The 27,048-nt window shown below is 32.8% G+C and overlaps 1 protein-coding gene across 3 annotated transcripts; it reads left to right on the top strand.

The window, feature by feature from the left end:
• Positions 1-23,444: 23,444 nt before the first annotated feature.
• Positions 23,445-26,775, top strand: LOC107889382 (BTB/POZ domain and ankyrin repeat-containing protein NOOT2). 3 transcript variants are annotated; one of them, XM_016813789.2, is made up of 3 exons: positions 23,445-24,191; positions 25,198-25,758; positions 25,829-26,315. In XM_016813789.2, the coding sequence occupies exons 1-3, from the start codon at positions 23,721-23,723 to the stop codon at positions 25,967-25,969; spliced, it is 1,173 nt and encodes a 390-aa protein (XP_016669278.2). In that variant the 5' UTR covers positions 23,445-23,720; the 3' UTR covers positions 25,970-26,315. The 3 variants fall into 3 exon arrangements, with proteins under 3 accessions (XP_016669278.2, XP_016669276.2, XP_016669277.2); XM_016813788.2 differs by adding an exon at positions 26,406-26,775 and having other exon boundaries at positions 23,478-24,191; positions 25,198-26,150; XM_016813787.2 differs by having other exon boundaries at positions 23,467-24,191; positions 25,198-26,315.
• Positions 26,776-27,048: the final 273 nt, after the last annotated feature.

The raw sequence follows: 27,048 nt of genomic DNA, 5'->3' as shown, positions 1-27,048 counted from the left end.
GATTACTTAGATAAAGGGGGATACTTATGATTTTATGATTGAAATGCTCAATTCGGATTGTTTGAAACTTTAATGTTCTTATAGTTAAGCTCTTAACGTATGATTACTTGTGGATTATTTCGAACATTATTAATGAGAATTATAAGTTAAGAAGGAATTATTTTATTTGTGAGTTGAGAATTTTGCTTGAGGACAAGCAAATGCTTAAGTGTGGGGATATTTGATAAACCATAATATATACATATTTTTACCCCATGCTTGGCACATTTATGGATGATTTTTCTTTGGTTTCATTGAATGTGATGCTCCTAATCATTTAATTTCAAGTTTTACACTCAGGAAAGCTTAAGATACCTAAAAGAGCGAGAAGCGGGCCAAAAACAGACAAATTAGGCCTAAATCAGTGTTTTACACGGCCTAGGCACTTCCACACGGGTGATTCACACGACCGTGTGTGACACACGGGTAGACCACATGATCGTGTGTCATGGCTGTGTCAACATTAATCTAAGTCAGAATTGCACACGGCTTCAGCACCTTCACACGGGCGTGGCACACGGCCATGTCCCTGTTGAGCCCAATCTAGTTTTACTTAGAAAAGGCTAATTTTGGGCATTCGAAAATCTATATAAATACCCTAAAAGAGGATTAGAGAGGAGACGGAGAGTTGAAGGTAGAAAATACTCAATGACAGCCATCAGAATCACCTCAGAAGTAGGATCTACATCAAGACTGAAGAATCCCATCCAATTTCCTAGAAGTTCTTTGGCTTTCTTTATGTTTAGTTGTTTTTCAAACTTTGAGATGTTTTCCATTATTATTATGAACTAAACTCCCTAAATACCTAAGGGAGATAAAACCTAAGATGGATCTTACTATTATTTGAGTTATATAATAAATACTTGTTCTTATTCTTAACCCTTGCTTTAATATTCCAGGATATTAATTCTGGTTTTTGATTTGCTTATTCAGTGGGGCAAAAGTCCCTATTTAAGAGTAGATCATTCATAATTAAGCGGAGTTGCATGCAATCCTAGAGATAGGATGACATAAATATGTCGAATTAGAGTCAAATCTAATAAGGGAATCTATAGATCGAGTTAATGCGACAATAGGGGCTTTAATTAGTAAGAGATTTCAATTAATCAACCTAGAGTTAGTTGTTTTTAGTCTCGAGAGAGATATTAACATAAATCAGGGATTTCTACGGATTCAGTCAAGTGAATAATCGTCTAACTTAAAGGTAATAAGTGAAGTCCAGGTGGATTCTTCCTTGGGTATTGTCTTCTCTATCGATTTTCTAAAAAGTATTTTTCAACCTTAATCTCTATGTAATCTTAGTTAATTAGATAATTAGTTTTAGATAAAATATTCTCTGAATTTTTAGGCTAGATAATAAAAATATAGTAATTACTAGTACTTTTAGTCCTCGTGGATACGATATTTTCAGTCTCACCATAACTATACTATTGTTCGATAGGTGTGTTTGCCTTAAGTCAAATTTTTAGTTTGTTTCACGACTATCAAATTGTAATACAAAAAAGACATCTTATATTAGTAGATAGACCTAAACATGTTCTTAGTGTAATTAAAAATGAGAAAACTGATTGAAAGACTAATATGTCGTTTATCAAGTCCGATTAGGGAGATGCTTTGCCTTGAGCAATAGAGCGGAAGACTCCCAGAAGATAGAGACATAGATGTGTCGGACTAGACTGACAGTACATCAGACAGGACACAAGTAGAATAGATCCTAAATCCATTTAAGGATTTATTCAATTGTGACATTCATAACGTGGCAGACTTTAATCCTGAGTGGATGATGTACTATATATGCATGACTCATATGCTTTGCTGTAAGTAAAAGCCTGAGTTCAAATAGATAAGGAACCAAAAGTTGGGGCATTGGGTATAGGACTTTTGAAGTATGTATCATCATTCAAAATAGTGAAATTCATAACCTAACTAATGGGTAAAGGATATCCTCTCATCGGCATTACATGATAGATGAAAAGTAAATGTCGTCATGATTATTTGTCTTTGTGACAAACAACTTGATTACTATTTAATAGTAATTGTCTTTTCATGAAAGAAGATGTAATGGTTACCATAACATAAAATAAGATCATATTGGGAAAATAGATTTATCCCAAAGAGATTAAGGATATCCTATAAGGGTAACACTGTAACAGTTCGTTTTTTAGTGATGTCAGAAATAGTGGTGTCGGTGCCACAATTTTGATGTGTTAGTTCGTAAATATTAAAAATGTCATAATAAATTTTAGTTAAGAAATTTTAAGACTTAAGTACTTAATTAATTAAAAATGACTAAATCGTAAAAGTTGCAAAAATTAGTTCTTATTAGTTATTAGTACTAAATGGCTATAGAAATGAAAAATAATGGATTTAAATGGTAAATATACCATGTATTTATAAAGCGGATGGTTACAGGGTCTTTTGAAGTGAAATTTGATTTATTGTTAAAGGGTAAAATGGTAAATAATTAATTAAACTTAAGATTAAGTAAAATTAAGTTGTCATCTTCCCCATTTTTCCTTGTTGAAACCGAAACACCATGGAAATATGAGGGAAGCTTTCGGCCTTGGCTTAATTCACACCCATGGAAGGTATTTTTCACCAGTTTTTCATGAATTTTATGTTTTTGGGATCGTTTTAGCTCTATCTAGCTAACATATGCGTTAATTTGTAAAATTGTTAAATGTTTTGGAAGATTCCATTGATTAATTCGGTGTGTTTTTGAAGTTTAATGGTAGAATCTGATGCTTGGGTGTTAAATAAAAATATTTTGTTAAGTAATTTTGTATAATTTTAAAGTTTGGGGATTTAATTGAAAATAGTGAAAATATGACATGTTATTTTCATGAAATTTCTGCATGTGAGGATTGATTTGGAATAGTTGTAAATTCTGTTCTATGGATATAAATTTTAATTGTAAAAATAATCTTGTTTTAGCTTTAAGGATCAAATTAATTAAAGTGTAAAAGTTCGGGGAAAAAGTGAAAAGTTGTAAATAGGAACAAAAAAATACTAAATTGAGTATTAAATGAATTTGAAACTAATAAATTGAAATAAACTATGTTATATATAAAAAACAAGTAGATAACCGAAGAAAAGGGAAAATTATTGATTAGTCCTTGAACTTTTGTTGTCACTATAGTTTAGCCCTGGTATATTCGTACGGTTTAGCTTTGTATAAATTGAAATGTTATATTAATTGTGAGTTGAGATTGTTGGATATTCTGATATAATTGAATTGTAATAAATTAATGTGAGTTGTAACGCCCCAAAACTCGACCTAGAAGTTTAGGCCGGATTCTGGAGGTCATATTGATCATCGAAATGATTGTGAGAAATTTTAGTTTAATAAACCGAAAAAAATTACAATATTTATATTCCGTAAAAACTCTCAGATATAAAGTCCAATTATTACAAAAATTTTAGTTCAACGAAAACTATTTATGAAAACCCAAATTAAAATTGTACCACAATTCGTCTAACTGTTTGCATTTCAAGACCATTTACCAATACAACAATAAAAAAGGACTCTTAAACATATTTCCTTATTGTAACTGTCCAAGACCATCGGTATGCCGAGTCCAGGCTACAGAAACCGAGCGTACCTGCAAAGGGAAACACTAAGGGGGTGAGCTACACGAGCTTAGTGTGACTTCAAAACGTATCTATCAATGGAATTATAGATCAAAACCAAAAAGTAGTTCAATGATGGAAAGTACTTACAAAGATACGCAGAAACAAAAAGCAAACTCGGAACCAATGTCCCAAACAAACGTAACAGTCAAGCACTCCAAATCACACACAATACCCAACAGATAAACTCGTCAACAAATCGATACAAAACCACTCATCATCATAATCTGAAATTTCATGACGCTAACACCTCAATGCACGCAAGATCCGTCATAATTGTTATAACAAACAGACAGATTACAAACAAGAAACTCACATCTAGATGCATATAAATGTAGTCAAGTATTAAAAACCCACCTATCCAGCCAAAACACCTCTCCGTCGCTCGATCACACCCCATAAGAGCTGTTTAAGCTTATCCAGCCAAACACACCATATAGATCCTCGAAAGGCCCATCCAACCCTACACACCATATATGTGGTCTAAGCCACTAAGATAATAATACGCAGCAGAGCTGACATATATACAGTACAGTGTATTGCGGTAAACAGCCGTACAGATATGTTGCAGTTTAAACTGCCAGATCAAATAATAATACGCAGCAAAGTTGGCGTATATGCAGTACAGTATGGTAAACCGCTATACGGATAAGTGACAGTTAAATTGCCAAATCAGATAAGAATAAATCTTCCTTCTCTTCACAACCAACCCAAAAATTACTTTATGCAAGTGCATGTATGCTTACAACCTCACAGAAACAACGAACACATCGACATCGACAGATAGAAATAGACATGCACACAACCAGCTAACCCTATTCAAAATCAGATATCTCGCATAATAGTCACAAACAACACATAAGCTAAAGCCCAGATCAGAGTCTTTACTACCTTCACTAAAGCCTAGCCAAGGTTCGAAACACATAGACATATTTTCAGATAAAAAATATACATAGAACTAAAATTGGCAACTTAGGGCCACACGACCGTGTGCTCTGGCCGTGTGGAAATGCCTAGGCCGTGTACAAGTTAACACGCCCATATAAAAGGGAAACACGCCTGTGTGGGAGGAGGCACATACCCGTGTGAGCCAAGGACAATCGTGTGAGCAGGTAGTGTAACTCTCTGTCCAACTGTGCTAAAATATGGTTCAGAGCGATCATGGCCGTGTGAGAGTCTCACACGCCCGTGTGTCCACCAGACATGGTTGTGTGCCCTGAGACACGCTCGTATTGCACCAAAACACCCAAACTCTAATTTTCAACCACACAAACCCGTATGCCCAAAGGACACAGTCATGTGGATATCGACTAATTACCCCAAATAAGCCACACGATCATATGGCCAAGCCGTGTGGAACCTAATCTTGCCTGGAAACCCTAATTCCTAATTCGATACGCTGTGTGAAAATGCACATGCTCGTGTGGTCACGAAACCACACCAAAACAGGCTGAAATTACCGTTTAAGCCATTAAATTAGTCCTCGACATTTTTTATAGCAAAAATATATCAAAATACGCGATATTCCCTGTACTTCCTCAACAACTAAGTACCCAAAATCAATGGTTTAGAGCATACATAAGAATTTCTAAAACAAAAACTCGCAAATAAATTAGATAAGGTTCGAATCCCACACCTAATTTGCGATCAAAGACATTCAGAGGCCGACTCGACGACAAAGAAACAAAACTTCCCAAAACCACAAACACAACTTTTTTTTACCGAAAAGAAGAAAAGAAAGAAAAGCAAGAGAAAAGAGTGAGGTGAATGTGAAAAAAGGAAAATAGGGAAAAAATAAAACTAAATAATTATTTTTAAACATAAAGCAAATCTACTATTTAACAATATAAAAATATTTCACCACAAAACGCACACACAAGGACTCGAACCCAGAACCCAGAGTTACATTAACACTCACTCAACCACTAGACCAACAAGCCCATTCTGACACTAAAACACAGAAACTATCCCAAGTGCGCGACTTATTCACTGACCCTTATTAAGAATCTCAAACTTCTAACCTCAAAAATTAGGGTGTTACATGAGTTGAGAAAATAATTGATTTGAACATTGTTATTTGATGTTATATTGAACCGAATGAACGTAAGATAGGATATAATTGGCATGACAATAGATTTTATTGTGCGCGGTATGGGTTTGACCTGTGATGAGATGGCGATTATTGATTTATTACTATCTACTTAATATACCAGAATCCACCATTTGTAGCATACTATCATGTTATATTTACAGTGACTTTGGCATGTTATCAGGAGCAGATGTAAAGCATTCAGGCTTGACACTTGGTGCCCAAGTGTGTTTCGGAGGGATGTTATCCTACATGCTACGCACTTCGTGCCCATGTGTGATATCGGTTGGTTTGGCTCATTTGAGAGTTCTAGTGTGTTTTGGATGGTTACCCAGGAATCTGTATCCGTTTATATCATTCATTGGACAAGTTTACAATGGTTATATGATTCGTTATTCAATTGTATAAATGTCCACATAAACTCCTAAATATATAAAATGAGTTGGTATTAAATGATCTAGTTTAATTGGTCAGATTTTATAATATGTGTATAAACATAAAGACTCACCTATTGAATGGTTATGGTTGACAAGATTGTTGTTTATTAACTATTATTATGTGGTTGATTTGTTTATAAGGTAAGTTTATCATTTTAACTGTTGAACTTACTAAGGCTATAATAGCTTATTCGTGTTATTTTCCTGTTTATTTGTAGATATCTTTCTGTAGAATCAGGCGATCAGATCAATTCAAGGATCACACTATCCAGATACTTATTGGTAGTCTTTGTCATGTGACATGTAATAGGTGTGTTATCTGTATGTTTTGGATAATGACTTTATGTGTTGCATCTTTGGTTAATATAAGGTCAGTTGAGCTTGTTTGTGTATGTATCTTTGGCTTTGTTATGTAAAGTTGTTTTGGTTATTTGGTGTGAATATTATAAAGGCATTTGAAACATGGTAAGATTGAATGTGAATGGATTTGATGAAATGGTAAGTTTGGCAAGAGTTTTGTGTATGAATTTGAGAACTTGAATGCAACATAGTTGGTGCGATATGTAGATAAATTTGGTAATTGAATTGTAGTGTAATGAGCACACATTTGTTAGCCACTTAAGTTGTAGGTTTTGGCATGTTTTAAATCTAATAGAATATGTTTTTAAGGTATGTAAATGGTTGATTTTGAGTTACCTTGGTACCTAAGGTTTGGTTGAAAATTTCTCTTGTTTTGAAAGCTTTTTAAGGTTCACACGGCCTGGGATACGAGCTATCATAAGGCTGTGTGCCACACAGACCTCCTCACACGATCGTGTGTTTTCTTGATTTTAAGTGCATGATTTTTCACACAGCATAAGGTTGTTACACTGCCTAAAGACACGATCGTGACCTCATTTCGAATACTCAGATGGTCTGGGACACGACCTGTGATACGACCGTGTGCCCTACTTCGAACTGTACACAGGCGAGCACACAAGCCACGAAATGGTCGTGTGACCCTACTTTGAATTATAAATGATTTGGCAACACGGCTGTATGACCTCTGTTTTCAAAATCTTCAGATTTCTCAAAAATTTTCTATTTTGCTTCAAATTAGTCCCTGATTGTTCCCAAACAATTTTTAAGGCCTCGTAAGCTTGATTTAAGGTCTATCAATGTATTTATGCTATGAATGAAATATAGATTTGAATGTTGTCAATTAAATTAATACATGAATGATCTAATGATGTTAATTGTTATGATAAGTGTCGTAATATTCTGTAACCCTAATCTGACGATGGAGATGGGTTAGGGGTGTTACAAACACACTTATGACAAGATCATTAGACAAGCACTGATTGAGTAGCTTTCATAATAGTATCTAACAAGGGACAGCTTAGTCATGATACTATAGTGGAATGACCTTACAACTAAATAAGTTTATAATTAATAGGGGAAAAGCTGTAATTTAAATCTAATTTATTTGATCCCTAATTACATATGTCCAATCAATCCCTCTGCTAGCTCACTGAAACTAGAAATGAATTGCATTTAAAACCACATAAACTGAAATGGATGCAATGGGTCACTTTCACAACTGAATGTGTTTTCTCTTTGAGTATAGAAATGACTTAAGAATAAATTTAAGGTTTTCTAATTATTATTTATTTAATTAAATAATTGAAGTTCAAAAATGAAATTAAATTAATTGGTTATTGTGAATTCTTTGAATATGGAAATTAAATATATTTCCTCACAGATTCTTTTATGGTAAATGTAACAACCCATTTTTCAGTGGTGCCGAAAGTGGTGGTTTTAGAACCCCATGTTTGATGATTGATTCAGTAAATATTATTATTTAATATTTACAAGTCTATTTTAGTATTGTATTGAATTTTGGTGTAGTGATTTCATTGAATAGATAGTTAATTAAGTTACAATAGCTAAATCGTAAAAGTAGTAAAATTTAATCGCTATTGATTTTTAGTCATTAAAGGGTTCAAATGCATAACGTCAAGGCTTTAAATTGCAAATTATCCATTTTAGGAAGGCAATGGACGGTTAATGGGAAAATTTTATATTTAATTGTTGATAAAATAATGCTAAATTAAGTTAAAAAATATGTTAAACCATTAATGAAGATTTCATCTTCCTTATTTCTTCTTTAATCACCTTTTTCACTCTAAAATGAACAAGGGACGCCATTTTTGAGTGCTCAATATATTCGACCATTGCAAGTAAGTCCAAACTGAGCCTATTTTTTTGTAACTTTTATGTTTTTGAGATTATTGTAACTCAATTAAGTAATATCGTGTTTTATTTTTAAATTTTTTTAAAGTTTTATAATGTTTCCCTAATAATTCTTGAAGCTTTTGGTGTTAAATGGCTTGATTGTAAGTTCAGATGTGATAAAGAACTATTTTGTAAAGTGAAATTTGTTACTTTTAAGTATAGAAACTAAAATGTAAATATTTTGAAATTGACATGAGGTTTCTATAATTATTGAATTTAGAGAGTTGTAGAAGGATGAAATTGAAATTGAATTATAAAACGAAGCTCAAATGTGAAGATATGATTGTTTCGGTTTTATCAACTAAATTTATAAAATGCAAAATTTTAGGGAATTTTTATAAAATGAAATTGAACTACCATTTGCATGAAATAACTTGTTATAAAACATTTTAAACTTATAAATTGAAATAAATTATCATATAGATCAGCATTTGAATCAACTAGTAGATAATTGAGGAAAAGAGAAAAATGCTGATTAGTCTCTACACTTCAACTCGTTAGCAGTTTTTTGAAGGTAAGTTCATATGGTATAGTTATATATGTAAATTTAATATGTGTGTTTGCATTATGAATTTATATACCTTGAATGTGATTTGAATTGTATGCAAATCAGTACAAAAAGGTGAGAAATGGACTGGATTGTCAAGAAATGATCTAATGTATTAAATGTGCCTGAATGAATGTAAGAAAGGATAGGTTAAAATTGCCATTCTGATATGATTATATGTGCGTTGTATGGGATATGGTATGAGATGTAACAGCTCATATTCAGTAGTGTCGAAAATAGTGGTTTTGAGACCATAACTCCAATGAGTAGGCTTGTAAATACTATTATTTAATATTTACGAGTTAAATATAGTATAATATTAAATTTTTATATGATAAATTTTGTTAATTGAATGAATAGTTAAGTACAAATGAGTTGTCCCTAAAGTCAAGTGGTTTCGACAAATGAGATACCAAGATCTCATTTTGGTAAACCGAGATCATAAATGTTTAATAAGAATATTTATGGAATTACAATATAGGTTTATTAAATTTTGGTTTAGCAATTTTTTACATTTGGATAGTTAATTTAGAAAAAAGAACTAAATTGTAAAAGTCATAAAACTTAATCGTTATTAGTTTATTTGAGTTAAATAGCTATGAAACCATGGTTTGAGGGATTTAAATGGTATTTAACCCATAATTATGCATAGTGAACGATTGTGTTTGTCTTTATTATAATAATATGTTAATTTTATATTTTAAAAAATAAAAATAAAAAGTTAATTAATAAAGAAAAGAAAAGAAAACATTGGCATTTTTCATCATCTTTATTTCATCATCTTTATCCTTAGATCGATACCTCCATTAGAGAAGAACCAAAGCTTCAACATGATTAAATTATTTTGCATGGTAAGTGTTTTTATACGTTTTTAATAATTTTTATGTTTTTGAGATCGTTGTAGCTTAATCTAACTATCCTATGGACTAATTCGTAAAACTATTAAATGTTTTGAATTATGGCAGTGATAAACGTGTGATGTTTTTGAAGTTTGATGATAGATTTATATGTTTGATAATTATATAGGATTATTTTGTAAACTGGTTTTAGTTTATTTTAGAGATTAATGATTAAATTATTAAAATAATAAAGTTACATGAATTCTTGTGAAATTTCAGTAAGTATGGGTTGTATATGTATAGGAGAGAATTCAACTACCATGAATTTGGTTTGATTGTGATAAATTTGAAAGTTTTGGGTATAGGCACTAAATTGAATAAAAGGTAAAAGTTTAGGGTAAAAGTGTAAAATGTTGATAAAGGGTTATATTTTTTAATATAAGTGCTTTAAAGTATTTGAATTGGTTAATTGAATGAAAATATTATATTTAGATCAAGAAACGGATCAGTTGGATGATAATCGCAAGAAAGGAATAGTCGTCGAGTAGTCGTCATTGAAGTTTTTGCACCTATTGTGATTAGATAAGATTGTAATTAGTTACTTTTTTGTGATATAATTTCTATTTATGTATGTTATGATTGAGTTCATTTACTTGTTAAATGGTAAGGGATGAAATGGACTAAGTTGTAATGTTAATTAAATAAGATGTTATGTTTGAAAATGGGAAACTACATGGATGAATTCTTGTGATGAAATAATGTGTATATAATGAAATGATATAGATATGAAGCACGGCTCGTATGATCCTCGTGAATGCTTAGGACACAAATGACATGTCATTAGGGTTATTTATCGTTTCGGATTCTGGTCTTAGATGTCCTCCTAATGGTTGAGGTATTGCATTTATTGCGGATTCTCCACAGCTCGTGTGAGCAGCATTGTGTAACCTAACATCCTGACCCACAGCTCGTGTGAGCATACCCATTTTACAGCTTGTGTGAGCATTTATAGTTACAGATTGTGTGAGCAACGTTATTTCATTTGTCATTGGGTGAAAAATAAATATATGAAAAATAGATATATGAAATGGTTAGATGAATACAGATATGTTAAATGGTTATATGAATCAGTTATATGAAAATAGACATGAAATGGTTATATGAATCAGTTATATGAAAATAGATATACGAAATGGATCATTGGATATAGATATTTGAAATAAAATGTAAGTTGTTAAATGAATAGGTGATGGTTGAATTGGGTTTTAAATGTGTTTACTTGTAATGTTTATAACATGATAAAGTTGTATGTTTCGTATATGTGAACTCACTAATCTTGTAAGATTTATGGTGTGTATAGGAAATAAATGAACTCGTGACCTTTTTTATGAAATAAATTGCGAAATGTTTTAGTGACAATAGCTACAATGAGTCAAAGTTTAAGTTTAATAAGGACTTACTAAGCTTTACGTACTTGGTTTTTCTTCTTTTTAAATCGTCAAATTCGAGCTGTCAATTGGATTACTTTTGGAGATCACAATATTCGTTAACTCTTTTTGTAGTTATACGTTTATTTTGGCTCTATGATAAGTGGCATGTAAAGAGGGCTTTGGTATATGCATGTTGGTGATCACTTGCTCATGTTTTGTGCCATTTAATTATGAAATATGTGTATTGATGTAAATCTTTAATGGTATTTTGGTTGGTTTGGTAGTTGATGGCATATGTGTGCTTAAAACTTAAAGCATTGTTGGTTTGTTGAATTGGTGCATACATGATAAGTTAGTTGGTGAAATATAATTGGAGATAAGTTGGTTAGTTGTGACATATACATAGGTTGAATAAACATAAGCTAGTTAAAGTCTGTTTTAGTATAATATCCTTGTATATGTCAATCTATGGCTGTGGCTTATGACCGCCTCCAGATGTACTAACATCCAGAGTGTGAATACTACAACTAAAGATATAGAATTGAGGCAGGCTCTGCAAGTATACGGTTCAGGTTGTAAGATAGTTACAACGAAGTAGGTGAGTACTCCGAGGATCGTGCCTAAGGGAGGTGAGTACTAGATTAAAGTTATCCTAAATGCAAATAGAATTAGTTAGTAATATAGATAAATTATATTACGATAAAACATAAAGAAGAGATTTTTGGGTTTTTATGAATGCAAGAATAAGAATTGCATAAATAAAGTGAACTTCGAATAACTAAAATCTAAACTTAATCAAATTTAAACATGGGTGATTAGCTTACTTCGGTAGTCATAATCAATTGTCGTCTTCGGCCTTCTTGCTCAATCAACTAGCCCATACTCTAGCAGGATCTTCTGATTAGTCTACTGAAATACTGAGTAGGCAAGAACTACTTATCTTTCGATTTCATAGTCCAGACCGATTCAGGGTTAAGGTGTTCACAGATAGGCCGTACCAAATTTGAGTTAATTTCCACCTTGATGATTTCTTAGGATTGTCAAGCCTAAGTTTTAGTTCCTCATGGAACCCATAAACACAATAAACTTGATACATAAGATATGCATAAAGAATAAATTAAGAATAAGGTTTAAGAGAATCTTGATTGCATTTGATTGGTGAAAGTGCAGAAATCCACAATAGTTTGATTGTGTTTATAAATAAATTTCTCTAAAGAACACGAATGAAAAGAACTGCAATAAAATCAAAACCTTAAGAGAAAAAAAAACTAAAAACAATATTACAAAGAAAAACTTAGAATATCAAAAGTTGTTCTTTAATAAGTGTTTAGGAGCCTATTTATAGAGTTAGGGTTGTCGTCGTCCTCAACCCTAGGTTAGCTGACACTCTTGTGTTTAACTTTTGATTATGCGGACTAAAACACCCCTAGCTTGTAAGTGTTTTCGTACAAGATCGATGTCGCGACACCCTTGTGCCTATGTTGCGACATCGAAAACAGTATACTTAGGTTCAGGGTAGCTTCAGAGGTGTGTTGCGACATCCAATGGTTGTCGTGACACCGAAGGAAACTCGATGTTCTTGCATTCTGCTCTATATGTTGTGACATCAAACTTCCTGTGTTGCAACATAGGAACTTGTATTGAGTTTGTACGCCCTCTAATGGTCTCCTAAACACTAATTAAACACATTAGCTCACCTTTAGGCCTCATTCGGTCCCTAAGGTCAATAAAAGACTTAAAATACACTTTTTATTGGATTTAAACTAAACTATAAAAGCTTAACTAAAATATAATGAAAATGGTTACATTCAAGCTCTTCAAATGCGAAAACTAGTTTAACCTTCTACACTGAATTACAGCAGATCAGATTTACAAACATGCTCATTTTGGAGTGGAAAACACGATGGGTGCAAGACATGGGCGATATTCTAATTCGCATTGCAGAATAAAATGGATGGCCAACACGAACACCAGTCCTGTACATGTTCGAGTGATTCCCACCTCCAGGCAAGGAGGATGCCAACGATGAAGGAGATGATGATGATAATAATGACAAGAGGGAGACCGTTATCGCACCATCGGATTATGAATGAGTATTTTGTCTAGACCACTCATTGGCCAAACCCGAAAGGAGGAGTAGACTTACCAATTGCGTTGCACATATCACGTCAATCAGGTAACCTATTTCCTTTATCTTTTATTGCACATTAGGTACAATGTGCCGAATAAAATGTGGGGGAATTTAGGAAATTTTTATTTTTTCTGTTATTTTATTTTGCTTTTCTAGTTTTTAGTAGTTTTTATATTTTTATTTTTGCATGTTTTCTATGTGCTTGAGCTTGTAGAAATACAAGTGATTAGTTAAAAGCATGTTCATAGCATTTTGTAAATAATCTATAAATTTAGATTCATAACAATTGATTCTAAATTTTCTAATTTTTGACAACTTAGTTCAATTTATTACATTGTGAATAGATTTAAGATGTTAGTATACCATATAATAAATAGGTACATAAATAGCATGCATGTTTAATTGAATTATAGGTTGTAGAAATTGGTAGCCTTGTCTGATTTAATCTATGTATTGAATCACCTAGGGACGACCTAAGGCATTGTTTGGTAGATAACTTTTCCAGCCAAAAAGCTATCTTGTGAATATTTTCCCTAGCACCTATTTTGAAGCCTTAATACATTTTCTTAATGAATAGTGAATGAAACCTTGAGCCTAAATAATATTTTATTTGATTCTTCAATTTCTTAGTCTTTGCACAAATTTAGACGTTCGACCATTAATATTGAGGGATTAGGTAGATACATTACGGTAGTTTCAAAAAAAAATGAATGAGTGAACTAATGAATTGTATGGTATAACAAGTATAAGATTTCTTAAGCTTGTAGAAAAATAAGGCAAAATGTCAATCTAGAAAATCTCGAAGAAAAAAATGAAAGTAAAGTGAGTTGGAAAAAAGTACGCTCACATTTGTTCGAAAAGAAAAAAAATATGAACTCGGATGATTGTACTCATGAATACTATACCATGCCTTAGTAATTGGAGAGAAAATAAAGGTGGAAGAAGTGGATACAAGGTGGTGAGATTATTTGAAATTAGGGGGGAGTATCGGGGACAATATATTCTGCCAAACTACTTTCATGCTCAATTGTTTTGTTGAACCTGTTCTTTGAATTCCGAACCAACCGATGCTACAAAACATTACAAGTCGAAGAGTCCAATGGGACTTAGGTAGTACTTTATGTGGATGAAATTGTGCCAATGAATGATATTTTTACCACTTATATTCATTTGAACATAATTGTATATATATATTTGTTTTGATGGAAACCTATACATGACATTCTTTTAATTGTTTGCTTCATAATTTAATGAACTAACCCGTCTAATTTTAGATATTATGAGTCCATTGTATATCATGATAGAGTTATATGTTTATTTACACTATCCTGTTTATATGATTCTATCCAATTTCCTATATCAAGTTAGCTCGAGTACATTTTCTTTTGTTGCATGTTTATTTTCCATTTTCAGTTCGTTTTGTTTTCGATTTTTATTTTATTTTTGTTTAGTTTTCTTAAGGGAAAGAAAAGACTTAAGTGTAGGGGCATTTGACTTGACATCAAACGTAATAGTTATTTTGGTCTATTTCAGCACTTAAGGAGCCTAGTTTCTAGCATTTTTTTATTAATTATTGCATTTTGTAGTAGTTTTATTATTAATTATTTCCTTTTCAGTATTTAGTAGTTAGTATTAAAAGTTAGTAAAATAAGTGTTTTTTTACACATTTTGTGAGTATTTTGACCTACTAGGCCAACACATGCCTTAGGTAGTTCTAACGTGTTGATTTGAGAGTGTAGGATGATGAATTATAGGCCTAATGGACGTAGGATCAAGGGACGAGTGATGCAAAAGCTTCCTTAGCCGTGAAAGCAAGATATGAACCAAAGAAAGCATCAATCATATGTCGTGTTGTGCCATAAGTCTTGTATGGTACGACATAGACCCAATGTGTAACTCTTCTCACCCGTATTCAACGCTGAAATAAGGTTAAGGAGCATTACCGGACTTACAACACATTTATACATACTTTTCACTTACATTTAATCAATTCATACAACCATTATTCAATCTCAATCAATTTGCCCCTAATACGAGCCTACTAGGCCTTAAACATGCTTTGGGAGTGACTCGGGACTAAACTGATAACTTAAAAAACTTTCACAAAACTTTGAAAAAATTTTCTCAAAATAGGGGACACACGCCCGTGTCACAGACCGTCTGGACATTCGAAATGGGAGTACATGGCCATGTCCCAACCTGTGTCCGACCCCGTGTAACTCTCTGACTTGGGTCACATGGCCAACACACACGCCCGTGTGGCTAGCCTATGTGCCCTAAAAATTGCCATACACGCCCGTGTGCCAGACCGTGTGCTAGGCTGTGCCAAACCTGTAAGGTATAATAACTTATGCCACACGGCCAAGTCACACGCCCGTGTTTGAGGCCAAGTGGAGAATACTGAGTTGGTTTTTAATTTCAACATCAGGGGACACATGGTTGTGTACATGACCGTGTATCACACACGGCCAAGACACATGCCCGTGTCTCTGCTCGTGTGGACAAAAATAGGCTATTTACCAAGCCAATTTGCCACCCATTCTTGTACTCACCTATATTAAACCTAATTGGCACAAAACATACACATATAGGCATTTAACTACTCTCAATCAAACATCATTTATACTAATTCAAACACCAACTGATACAAAACATAAATATCACATATTGTCATCTAAATTCATACCAATCTTTGTTTTCTCAATTCATCAAAATCACCATTAACAACTATGCATTATTTGGTTTAATTTCACAAGCATATTAACCATTCATTTACCTAGAACCACAAACATACCAAATTTCCAATTCAACCATTTGTTAATCCAACTAACAATCCATAATCAACCTTTCCACAAGTAATATAAACCACATTACAAAATGGCATTCACACAACTATGTATAAACATCACCAACCAAGCCTAATAGGTAAACTACATAGCCATTTACAACATTATAAGCACAACTTTTATAAGACAACACAAATGGCCAAATTCATAACAACACATATACCAAAAATACCAAGTTCCTATACATGCCATATACTTCTAATACCAAAGTTCATAGGTACCAAGAGATTGGTAGATAGTGTGAAGCAATCTCTGATGATCCTCGAATTCGAGCTAGCTTTGTATACACTATAAAACATAGAAAAATAAAAAATGTAAGCTATAAAGCTTAGTAAGCTCATATGAAATAAACTTAATGCAATCACATAAATATAATTCAATAATTTGAATACACCAATACCCTAAACCCTAAACCCTAAAGCCCTAAACCCTTACATTAGCTAACAAACCTTTCAAATACTCTTTCACAAAACTATTTACTTTCCTCATCATTTCTTTGATTCGTATGAATCTCATACACATTCTCATCTTTCTTTTACCCGTTGAACTATTCAGAATAGAAGTCGAATACTCAAGGTTTTCACATGATAAGTACTTATACCATGGCCTAAAGCCAAATCAAGGTAACTTATCTCTGAGGTACTAATATCATGGCCCGAAGCCAAATCAGTCGATATGCATGGCCCAAATCCAAATCGGTATAACTCGTACCCAAAGTGCTATATCATGGCCCGAAGCCAACTCAATGTATCCCCTTATGACATGTCACTAGCATCCTAAACTATTGTTAAGGTTAAACCAGGATTTCGAATGTCGAATCGTCGTCAAATCACTATCGTTCATATCCACAGTCTTGTATTCACAATTTGTGCAATATCCAAGCATATGAAATATATTTGTATTAAAATTTATCACATACGAACTTACCTCGAACGTGAAAACAACGAAATAAGTCAAAAAGTTGATAACTTTAGTTTTCCCTCGATCTAAATCCGAATTCTGCTTTTCTTGATCTAAGTATATTCAAAATTAACTTAGTTAATCATCTGTTTATTCAATTAAATCCAAAATATACATTAGGGCTATTTTACATATTTGCCCCTAAACTTTCACATTTTTACAATTTAGTCCTTATTACACAAAATCACAAATTCATGAAATTTCTTCAATACGCATGATAGCTGAATTACCATAATGCCTCTAATAGACCATACTTTCCATTTATTTCACATTTTAACCACTAAATTTACACATTTCATAATTTAGCCTATAATTTGCATTTTCACTAGAAACTACTTAACAAAACTTGTTAAACTAACAACAACTAATCAAAATCTATCATTAAACATCAAAACACTCATTTATTCAACAATGGCATCATTCAAAATCTTTAACAGTTTTACAAAATAGTCCCTGGGCTAGTTAGTACTAGTTGCAACGATCACAAAAATAGAGAAATCATTAAAAATGGAATGAAAACGGACTTACAATTAAGCTAGATAGCTTGGTCGAATGCTTAAAGCTTTGTTACTGGCTTCCTAGGTTAATTTCGGCTAGAAGATCGGAAATAAAGATGATAATAGACTTTGTTTTATCTTATTGACCTTTATTTATTAATTTTATTTATTAATTTACATTTTTAACCTTAATTTATAACCATCAAAACACCTTAATATATGTCCATATATATCCACTCATGCTATTAATGGTCTAATTACAATATAAGGACCTTTACTTTAAGGTTCTATAGCTATTAGATACTTTTAACTAATAGAACTCCACTTTTACATTTTACGCGATTTTGTCCTTTTTACCGAATTAAACATTCAAACGATAAAATTACTACACAAAAATTTCACACATACATGTTATCATGCTGTAAACACTTAAAATAAATATTAAAATAATTTTTTAACCTGAAATTTATGGTTTCAAAACCATTATTTCAATTTGATCAAAAACAAATTGTTACACGACGTGGTGCCTAAGCATTTCAGGACTATTTTCGTCTGCACAATCAACTATATACAAAGACCTAGGACATTTCGAAGACCTAATTCGAGCTGCCAACACTCCTATAAATAAAACCTTAGGGATTTGATGTAACTATGTCATCTTGGACGCTTTCAAAAAACCCTCGTAGTTTAGAAGTAGGATTAGATTAATTTTTCATTTGTTTTTCATAATCTCTTTCTTCTTTCCTCTTGGAATTGATTTCGAATCAATAGTTCTTTTATTTAATCAAAGTATTTAAGTTTATTTCTCTCTCGCAAGCAACAAGATTTGTTATTCCAATCTAGAGATTAGTTACTCCGTGCTTCAATCGACATCAAATCAGGATTATTCTAATATCTTTTCTCTTCTGATTTAATCTTGTTATTTACATGTTTAATTCAATTGAGTTTGAGATTATGAATAAGATGAGTGGTTAAATCCCTTAGGAGGGATTAACGAGTGGATGAGGACGTGATTAACGAAGGATTTAGGGTTTCCCAAAAGGATTAGTTGGTTTAAGTTAAACGAGATTGGGAGATAAGTTTGCCTAGTTAAACGTAATTTATCGTAGTTAAGAAAGGTCGAGAGATAAGCAAGTATCAATCAATTAATTAATCAGTTAGAGACCGGGAGGTAATAATTGGTTAGTTAATAGCTAATCCACCCTTGAACCCTAATTCAAAGTCAATTATAACCCTTGAAACGAGTTAATCTTCATGATTGGTTTAATTTGTTTAGTCGTTTGTGTTTTATTTGTTGTTATTTATTTTAGTATAGTTCTCGATATTAATATTTTTTATGGTTTATCCTAATATAGAATTTAACTATTACTATTTAGACTTGTTATTGTAAAGAGATTTTCAATAGATTTATTTCATCCTCCCTTGGGTACGATCTTCAGAATATTTTATTGTGTTTCATTGTAACACAAATACATTACAATTTGACTTGTATACTTGCAAAAACTACCAATTTAATTATATATATTTTGTGTGTGTAATTTATACTATAAACGATAACACGTTTATAGGCGGTCATCCTTCCACACACACATTTTAGCACTTTTTTTTTAGTAAAACCAAGCTATTTTAGTGACAATTTATGTTTTTAGTGTTTAGAAAGTAAAATTTTATTTTTAATTTATTTTTAGTGTTTTTCAAGTTATGTTATAGTTTTAGTAACTATTAATATTTAATAAAGGTTATATGGTTGTGTAGAATGAATTCAGAGCTTCAAATGCACATATTGGCTGAATAATAGCAAAGGGTTGACACCACAAGTTAGGGAATTCACAATATAAAAGTATGAGACGAAAACAAATGAAAGATAAAATAGGCAGTCTTATCGCAATGAAGAGAAGAGCAATATCGCGACGATGACCATCATGTGCAACAAGATATATCCCAAGTCGTGGCATCACATTGCAAAGCCTAAATGTTGACTTGATTTTTAAGGGCAATTAGTTTTCATTTTTTACCTTCAATTTTTGTGTAGTCAAATTGTAATAAAAGTATGTTTATCTTTCGATTTTGTTTTATATAAACCAATTACTAGCCCCATTCTAAACAACTTTTTGATAACTTCTAAAATTTTTTAGGTTAGAATAGTTTTGTAGGAGACTTTTTATATTTTTCTCTTAGTAGACTAGGATTTTTTTTTCTTTTATTTATAGTGTAGATATCATTTTCGTTTTAGAATTTCTTCGTTTTGTTAAAGACTTTGTGGATGAAGATGGATTAAATTCTTGCGTTTCATCATATTTTTATTGATAAATGAGCATTTTCTCAACCCTTATCTTTCATATATTATGCTAATCATGTGTTTAATAAAATGCTTGTTTGGGATTAGAGTTTAATTATGTGTTGATTTTATTTGATAGTTGATTTAGGAGTTGATTATTAATTCATGCTAATATCTATGCTTGGTTGATTGTATGTTTAATTTATCAAATTGCTTAATACACTAAAATTGAAGCCTCTAGTGGAAAATCTAGACAAATGAGACTGAGAGGAGAGTTTGTCGTGTGATAGTTTGGTATGATTGTGTCGAGTGTTGAAATCGAAAGGAGAGCTTAGATGTAATTCTTAATTTAGGGTGAGACCGAGAAGAGATTCCTAGTTAGAAGTAGCAAATAATATATCTGGAATAAGTTTATTAGCTTAGTTAGTGATTAACAAATCCATCAACCACCATATCAACCATTTACATTGTTTATAGCAAGAATGGAAGTTAGTTTAGTCTCTTCATTTGTTAATTTATAATTAGTATTAAAATCAATTTCTTTTTTATTCAGCATTAATAATTTCAAAATTTATTAGATTAATAATTGCTTGACTCATAATCGACTTGACGGTTGCATTTACCAATTTGACGATCTCTTGGGTACGATTCTCGAAATACTCTCATAATTCGTTGTAAGAATACTATATTACAATTTGGCGTGTACACTTCTAGTACAAACCATCGTATTCTTTATTCTTATTTTGCATATTTCAACGAACGTACATTGGCAATCAATAGATAGCCTTCTTTTCTGGTGCATGCTAGTTATCTCATATGTTAATTTCATCATATCTCATTTGGGTTAGATCCTTGAGATACTTTCGTGTTCCATTGTAACACAAATTTCTATATTACAATTTAACATGTATACTTGCAGTACATCATGTGTTATCTTTGTTCATATTTTGCTTATATTTAGCGCATGTACATTAGTAGTCAAAGAACTCTAATCTAACCTTATGGAAACTAAAATCTAACATTATACCTAAGCTTAGAAAATCTAAATCACTTTAGAACAACTCTAATTCCCAACAAAACTCTAGGTTCCTTTCTCTCTTTAGAGCAAATTAATGGCATCTGTCAAGAACTTAATCTAAACTTTAAAAAAATTGAAACCTTTTTGTTCTAATATGATTTAAAAGCCAAAATCATTAATAAACTATCCTAAAAAACATTAAGAAACCTACAAAATTGAAGCTCTCTCTCTCTCTTTCTAGCACATAACAAAACCTGAATGAAAAAAATGAAAAAATTTTATTGAAATAAACTTTCTATGGATTGAAACCAAATTTAATGATTGAAAAACACATATCTTGTTGAAACCAAGAGATTAGATTCAAGAAAACTCAAAGAATCTTCTCCCTCCTTTCATGGAAAGTTTTGTAAAAATGAGTTAAAGCGTTGAAAATAGAAAGATTTTTTTGTTTTAAAAATTGAAAGAATGAAAGATTTTGTTAGAAACCATACCTTCCATTTTTGGATTAAATAAATATGATCAAAATTGGTGAAGAAAAGATATGAGAATTTTACTTGTGAAATTTAATGAAAATCGTGTAAATTAGTTAAGGAAAAATGTGCTTTCCAAAAAAATTCAATAAGTGGTATTTTTTTTCCTCACATACCCATGGTATATTTATCACATAAAGACCTCTTCTATCTCCAATCCATACTTCGAGTCTTAAAACATTGACCCTCTAATTTTACTACTCTTACTATATAGTTCAATATGCCAAAATCCTAATGTCTAATTACCAACTATTTAATGAAACTTAACAACATCAACTAACTAATTAATGAAATGCAATTTCATCACCATGCTCATTACCAAAAACCTCTCAGTTTAACTTCTAGAAATTCTAGCACTTTCTGAACTTTCTAGTATCAAAAAAATTTTGGGTCATTACAAGTTTGGTGGCACTTATGTCGTCAACATCTACTTCTCCCTAGGCTTAGGCTTCACTTTGGCTTCGATGAAGTCATCAACGTCATCATTAGGATGCTCTAGTTTTGAGATATCGTCAAATGGGTAAGGTTAGTGTTCCTCCTAAATTACATTGCTCCTAGAGTATCCCCTACCAAAAGTGTTAAGCATCTTCAAATGATATGCTTCAATAACTTAAACAGGTGTGAACAATGACATAACCAACATCCTATCATGCAACTCATAAATATCTAACATCATGGGCTCCTAAGTATAACACTCAGGATAGGCCTATGAATATTTGATATTAAAGGAATCTTCGGCATTGTGGACCCTAAGAATATAGTAATCAAGATAGGTATTAGGAATATTCAGTATTGAGAGATTCTCAGGCATCATTGACCTTAGTACAGAGTATTCCCAAAAGGGACCAAACTATTCAACAATGATGGAATATCTAGATGATATGTAGGCACTAGGATAGTTAATGTGCTTGTGTAATTTGAAATCACATACTTGATATCAGGCATACCTTCAACCTCGACCAACAACTCCACAACAACATCCTTATTTTTTTGTTGCCCAAAAGCCATCATCTCAACATTTTTATTATCATTGAAATCCACCTTAATGTATATATACCCCTTTTGTTGGACCATGAAAATTCATAGAATCCTCCTTTTCAAGCTATTCAAGGAAGCATCACTCTTTGAGGTCATATTGAATACTTTGTTCGATTGGAATATGAATCCATCATCAATCAATACATATCTCTATTCAAATGGATTTGAGTCAATAATCGATCTAGCATCTTGATGCTGCCAAATATTGCATTTCAAATATATAAAGAACACTAACAATTTCAACAATTATTAATAACAATGGGGATGAAAATAATAACGCTAACTTTTTACCATGGCAACCATACAAAATAACATAACTTTTTTATACCATACATGGTATATATTCAACGAATGTAACACCAATAAAACCATTACAATTCTAACAATTTCAACAATTGTTAATATCAACGATTTGAACAACATTAATACTAACTTAACTTACCACAATGACAATCATACACACAACATAACTTCTATAAGTAAAACATATTTAAGAACTTATTTTCCAATAATAACATATAATTAGAAAATTAAGCACATCTATTATATCATTAATCTCTGCATTACGAAAAATGATATTTAATTGATTAATTGAGTTAGCAAAATTTTATAATGAAATATTCATGAAAAGATTAAGAATGAAAATATTTGGAGAGAGTTGAACTTTGAATGATTTTCTCTCTCAAACACAAAAATTATTAGAAAGGGTTTTAGGTGAGGAGAAATAATATTTTATTTTAAAAACGTAAAATTATAATTTTAAAGTAAAATATGATATTATAGATATTAAATTAATCGCGGGAATAAATACACTGAATAAGATATAATATACGAGAAATATGGATAAGAGAAAACTACAAAATAACATCCACTCTATTATATTAAATCAGGGCCGCTATTTAAACACAGAAACAAACCACAGCACTCCATCGGGATGGAAGAATCTCTCTACAAAAACCAGTAACAGTAACCTCCATTTCTTCTTCCCTTCGAAATGAAAACCATCGTCTCCGTCTCCGTCTCCGTCTCCATCTTTCTCTTTTTTTCTATCTCCTTCATCTTTTCTTAATCGAGACTCTTGGTTTTCCGGAAGCAACAGAATTTCTTTTTCTTTTTCTCGTGAAAAACAACCCTAAAATGAGTAGCTTTGAGGAGTCCTTAAGATCTCTCTCCTTGGACTACCTCAATCTCCTCATCAATGGCCAAGCTTTCTCCGATGTAACTTTCAGTGTAGAGGGTCGGTTAGTTCATGCCCACAGGTGTATTTTAGCAGCAAGGAGCCTTTTCTTTAGGAAATTCTTTTGCTCACCTGATCCTCCGTCTGGGTTAGACCCGGTTGGTTCAAGGATGAACCCAACAGCAGCAGCAGCAGGATCAAGGCCTGGTGTTATTCTAGTGAGCTCAGTGGGATATGAGGTGTTCTTGCTGCTGTTACAGTTCTTGTATAGTGGCCAAGTCTCTATTGTGCCTCAAAAGCACGAGCCGAGGCCTAATTGTAGTGAAAGAGCGTGTTGGCATACACATTGCACCTCTGCCGTTGATCTTGCTCTTGATACTCTTTCTGCCGCTAGATACTTTGGTGTTGAACAGCTTGCATTGCTTACTCAGGTTTCCCTTCCTTTTTTCTCAGAAATCATCATCATAACTCATAAAACTAACACTCTTTTATTTTACTTCCTCTTTCTCTGCTGTCTGAGTCTTGATCAGTGTGTCTGAGGAGTCTTGTTAACCTTTCTATTTGGGTTTTTGGGTATTCAAGAAAAAAACTAAGCTTTGTTTTTGGGAAGTGGAATTTAATCAGAATTTCTTTCTTTTATTTTTATTCCTTTTTTTCTTGAAGGGATTCGTAATATCATACATGATCAAAGCATATAGTTTTTTTTTTTTGAATATATATAAAAATCAAAACCTTTTTGTTGTACAAAAATATTTATCTTCTTCCTTCTGAAGTAGTGGTACTGTGGTAGTAGTAATTGGGTTTGATCTTCAACTCATTGAGAAACTGTCTCTTTTCTGCAACAGAAAATCTTCTTTTTCAGTTCTTCTGCTACAGCACTTGATTCAACTAGTAGTTCCTTCAGTTTTCTTTTACCGTATTCACGGGCTCTTCCTCTACTTCTTCTTCATCATCTCTCTCTATATTTTTTTGGTTCTTTGTACAGTTGCTGTTGAAAAGATTTTTTTTTTGTGGGTGTGGAAATGATATGAAAACAAATACAACCATACAAACACACCAAAGGGTTTATCTTTGATTTTATGCACAACCATATGGTTCAGTTTTCCTTGAATTGGTATTCTTCCATCTAAATTCTACACACCCAAGACTTTCTAAATTTAGATCTTGATGATCTCTAGTCATGTCTTCCACAGTAGGCACACCAAATCTTTCCCAAACATTCACTTTCCTCATTTGGGTTTAAATTGGAAAGGAACCAACCTACTCCACGAGCACCACCTTACTAAACATAATTTATTTATTTTTTGCACAAACATCCTTTTTACTTTTATTTTTATATTTTTGCTTTTACCAATGCAAACGACACATCTTCTCATCTCCCATAGGATTTCCCTATCTGCCAAAGCTGACGCTTTGTTCTCTTTGTTTCTTTGACAGAAACAATTATCCAGCATGGTCGAGAAGGCCTCAATTGAAGATGTTATGAAAGTACTAATAGCTTCAAGAAAGCAAGACATGCACCAACTTTGGTCTACTTGTTCCCACCTAGTGGCCAAATCAGGCCTACCACCAGAAGTTCTCGCCAAGCATCTTCCCATCGATGTGGTTGCCAAAATTGAGGAGATGCGTCTCAAGTCATCCCTTGCTCGACGCTCCCTCATCCCTCATCATCATCAGCAGCATCACCATGATCTTGCTACGGCCGCTCATCTTGAGGACCAAAAGATTCGTAGGATGAGAAGGGCATTAGACTCATCGGATGTTGAACTTGTTAAGCTCATGGTCATGGGAGAGGGTCTTAATCTTGATGAAGCATTGGCTTTACACTACGCTGTCGAGAACTGCAGCCGGGAAGTGGTTAAGACGTTGTTAGAGCTTGGGGCAGCCGATGTTAACTACCCGGCCGGCCCTGCAGGTAAAACCCCACTTCATATTGCGGCGGAAATGGTATCACCAGATATGGTTGCAGTGCTTCTAGATCACCACGCGGACCCTAATGTAAGAACCGTTGATGGGGTGACTCCTTTGGACATTCTTCGAACACTAACCTCTGATTTCTTGTTCAAAGGTGCGGTGCCGGGGCTTACTCACATTGAACCGAATAAGCTTAGGCTATGTCTTGAGCTTGTTCAATCCGCAGCTTTGGTTATCTCGCGTGAAGAAGGAAACGCAAACCCACCAACTTCAACTGCGATTTACCCACCAATGAGTGATGAACATAACAGCAGTAGCAGTGGAAGCAATCTTGCTAACCTTAATCTGGATTCAAGGTTGGTTTATCTCAATCTAGGTGCTACAGGTTCAAGTCAAATGGGTTCGAGAATGGAGGGTGATGATGATAGCAGCCACAACAGCCACAGAGAAGCCATGAACCGACATGACCCAACAATGTACCATCACTCTCATGATTTCTAGCTCCAAAAAACTTCTCTCTCTCTCTCTCTCTCTCTCTCTCTATTTATATATAACAATGGATGTTGAAAGACAGGCAGAATACTAGTTCATGAAAACTCATTCATGAGAGATTATTGGATTATATATATTTTCTTTTGTCAGTGCTTTGCTTCCAATCACTAGCTTTTTCCCTTTGCTGTGAAGGGTGCTTTTCTCTTTCTCTTTTTCTATTGTTTTTTTTTTTTTTGTAGGCTTCCAATGACCTTGATATGAAGTGAAGAGTTTCATTGGAGATGGGATATTTCATTATTTTTCTCTCTCTTGTGGGATGAGACAAGGAGAATCTGAGATTTGCCCTCGGGTGAGGGCGTGATGGAGGAGAAATGCAGGTCAATATATCTTTTCAAACCCGGCCTGTCAACTCCTTTGTATTTATTGACCGTCTCCAAGTATGATGGCCTATTTATTGTGACCTTTTATTTCTCTTGTCCCACCACACCCACTTTTCCATTATATAGCATGTACCGCTACTAATATATACTATTATATACACATATAAATGATAAGAATGTTCAACATGTTATGAGGAACTAATACATAATACCTAGTTATGAGGAAAAATATGGTAATCACTTCGAAGGGAGGGTTTTGATTTCTCGGCCCTACTTGGACTTCGTTTGCACATTGAGCCTATACGTTTTTCTAATTAAAGAAATGAGATGGTTTTCCCCTCTTTTTTCCATTTCATTTCTAGCACTCGAAGGGGTTCTCTAGAAGATTGCTAGGCTAAAAGTGCTGTCTAGCTAATTATTTTAGTAGAAAATCATAAGCCAATTTTCAAATTGATTGGCTGTCTTGCATGATTATTACAACATAAAGATAGAAAATTAGAAG

This window comes from Gossypium hirsutum, chromosome A09 (genome assembly GCF_007990345.1).
Source record: "Gossypium hirsutum isolate 1008001.06 chromosome A09, Gossypium_hirsutum_v2.1, whole genome shotgun sequence".
In the NCBI taxonomy this organism is placed as follows: Eukaryota; Viridiplantae; Streptophyta; class Magnoliopsida; order Malvales; family Malvaceae; genus Gossypium; species Gossypium hirsutum.
Note: the sequence above shows the minus strand (reverse complement) of the source record. Positions and strands in the feature narration are given on the sequence as shown.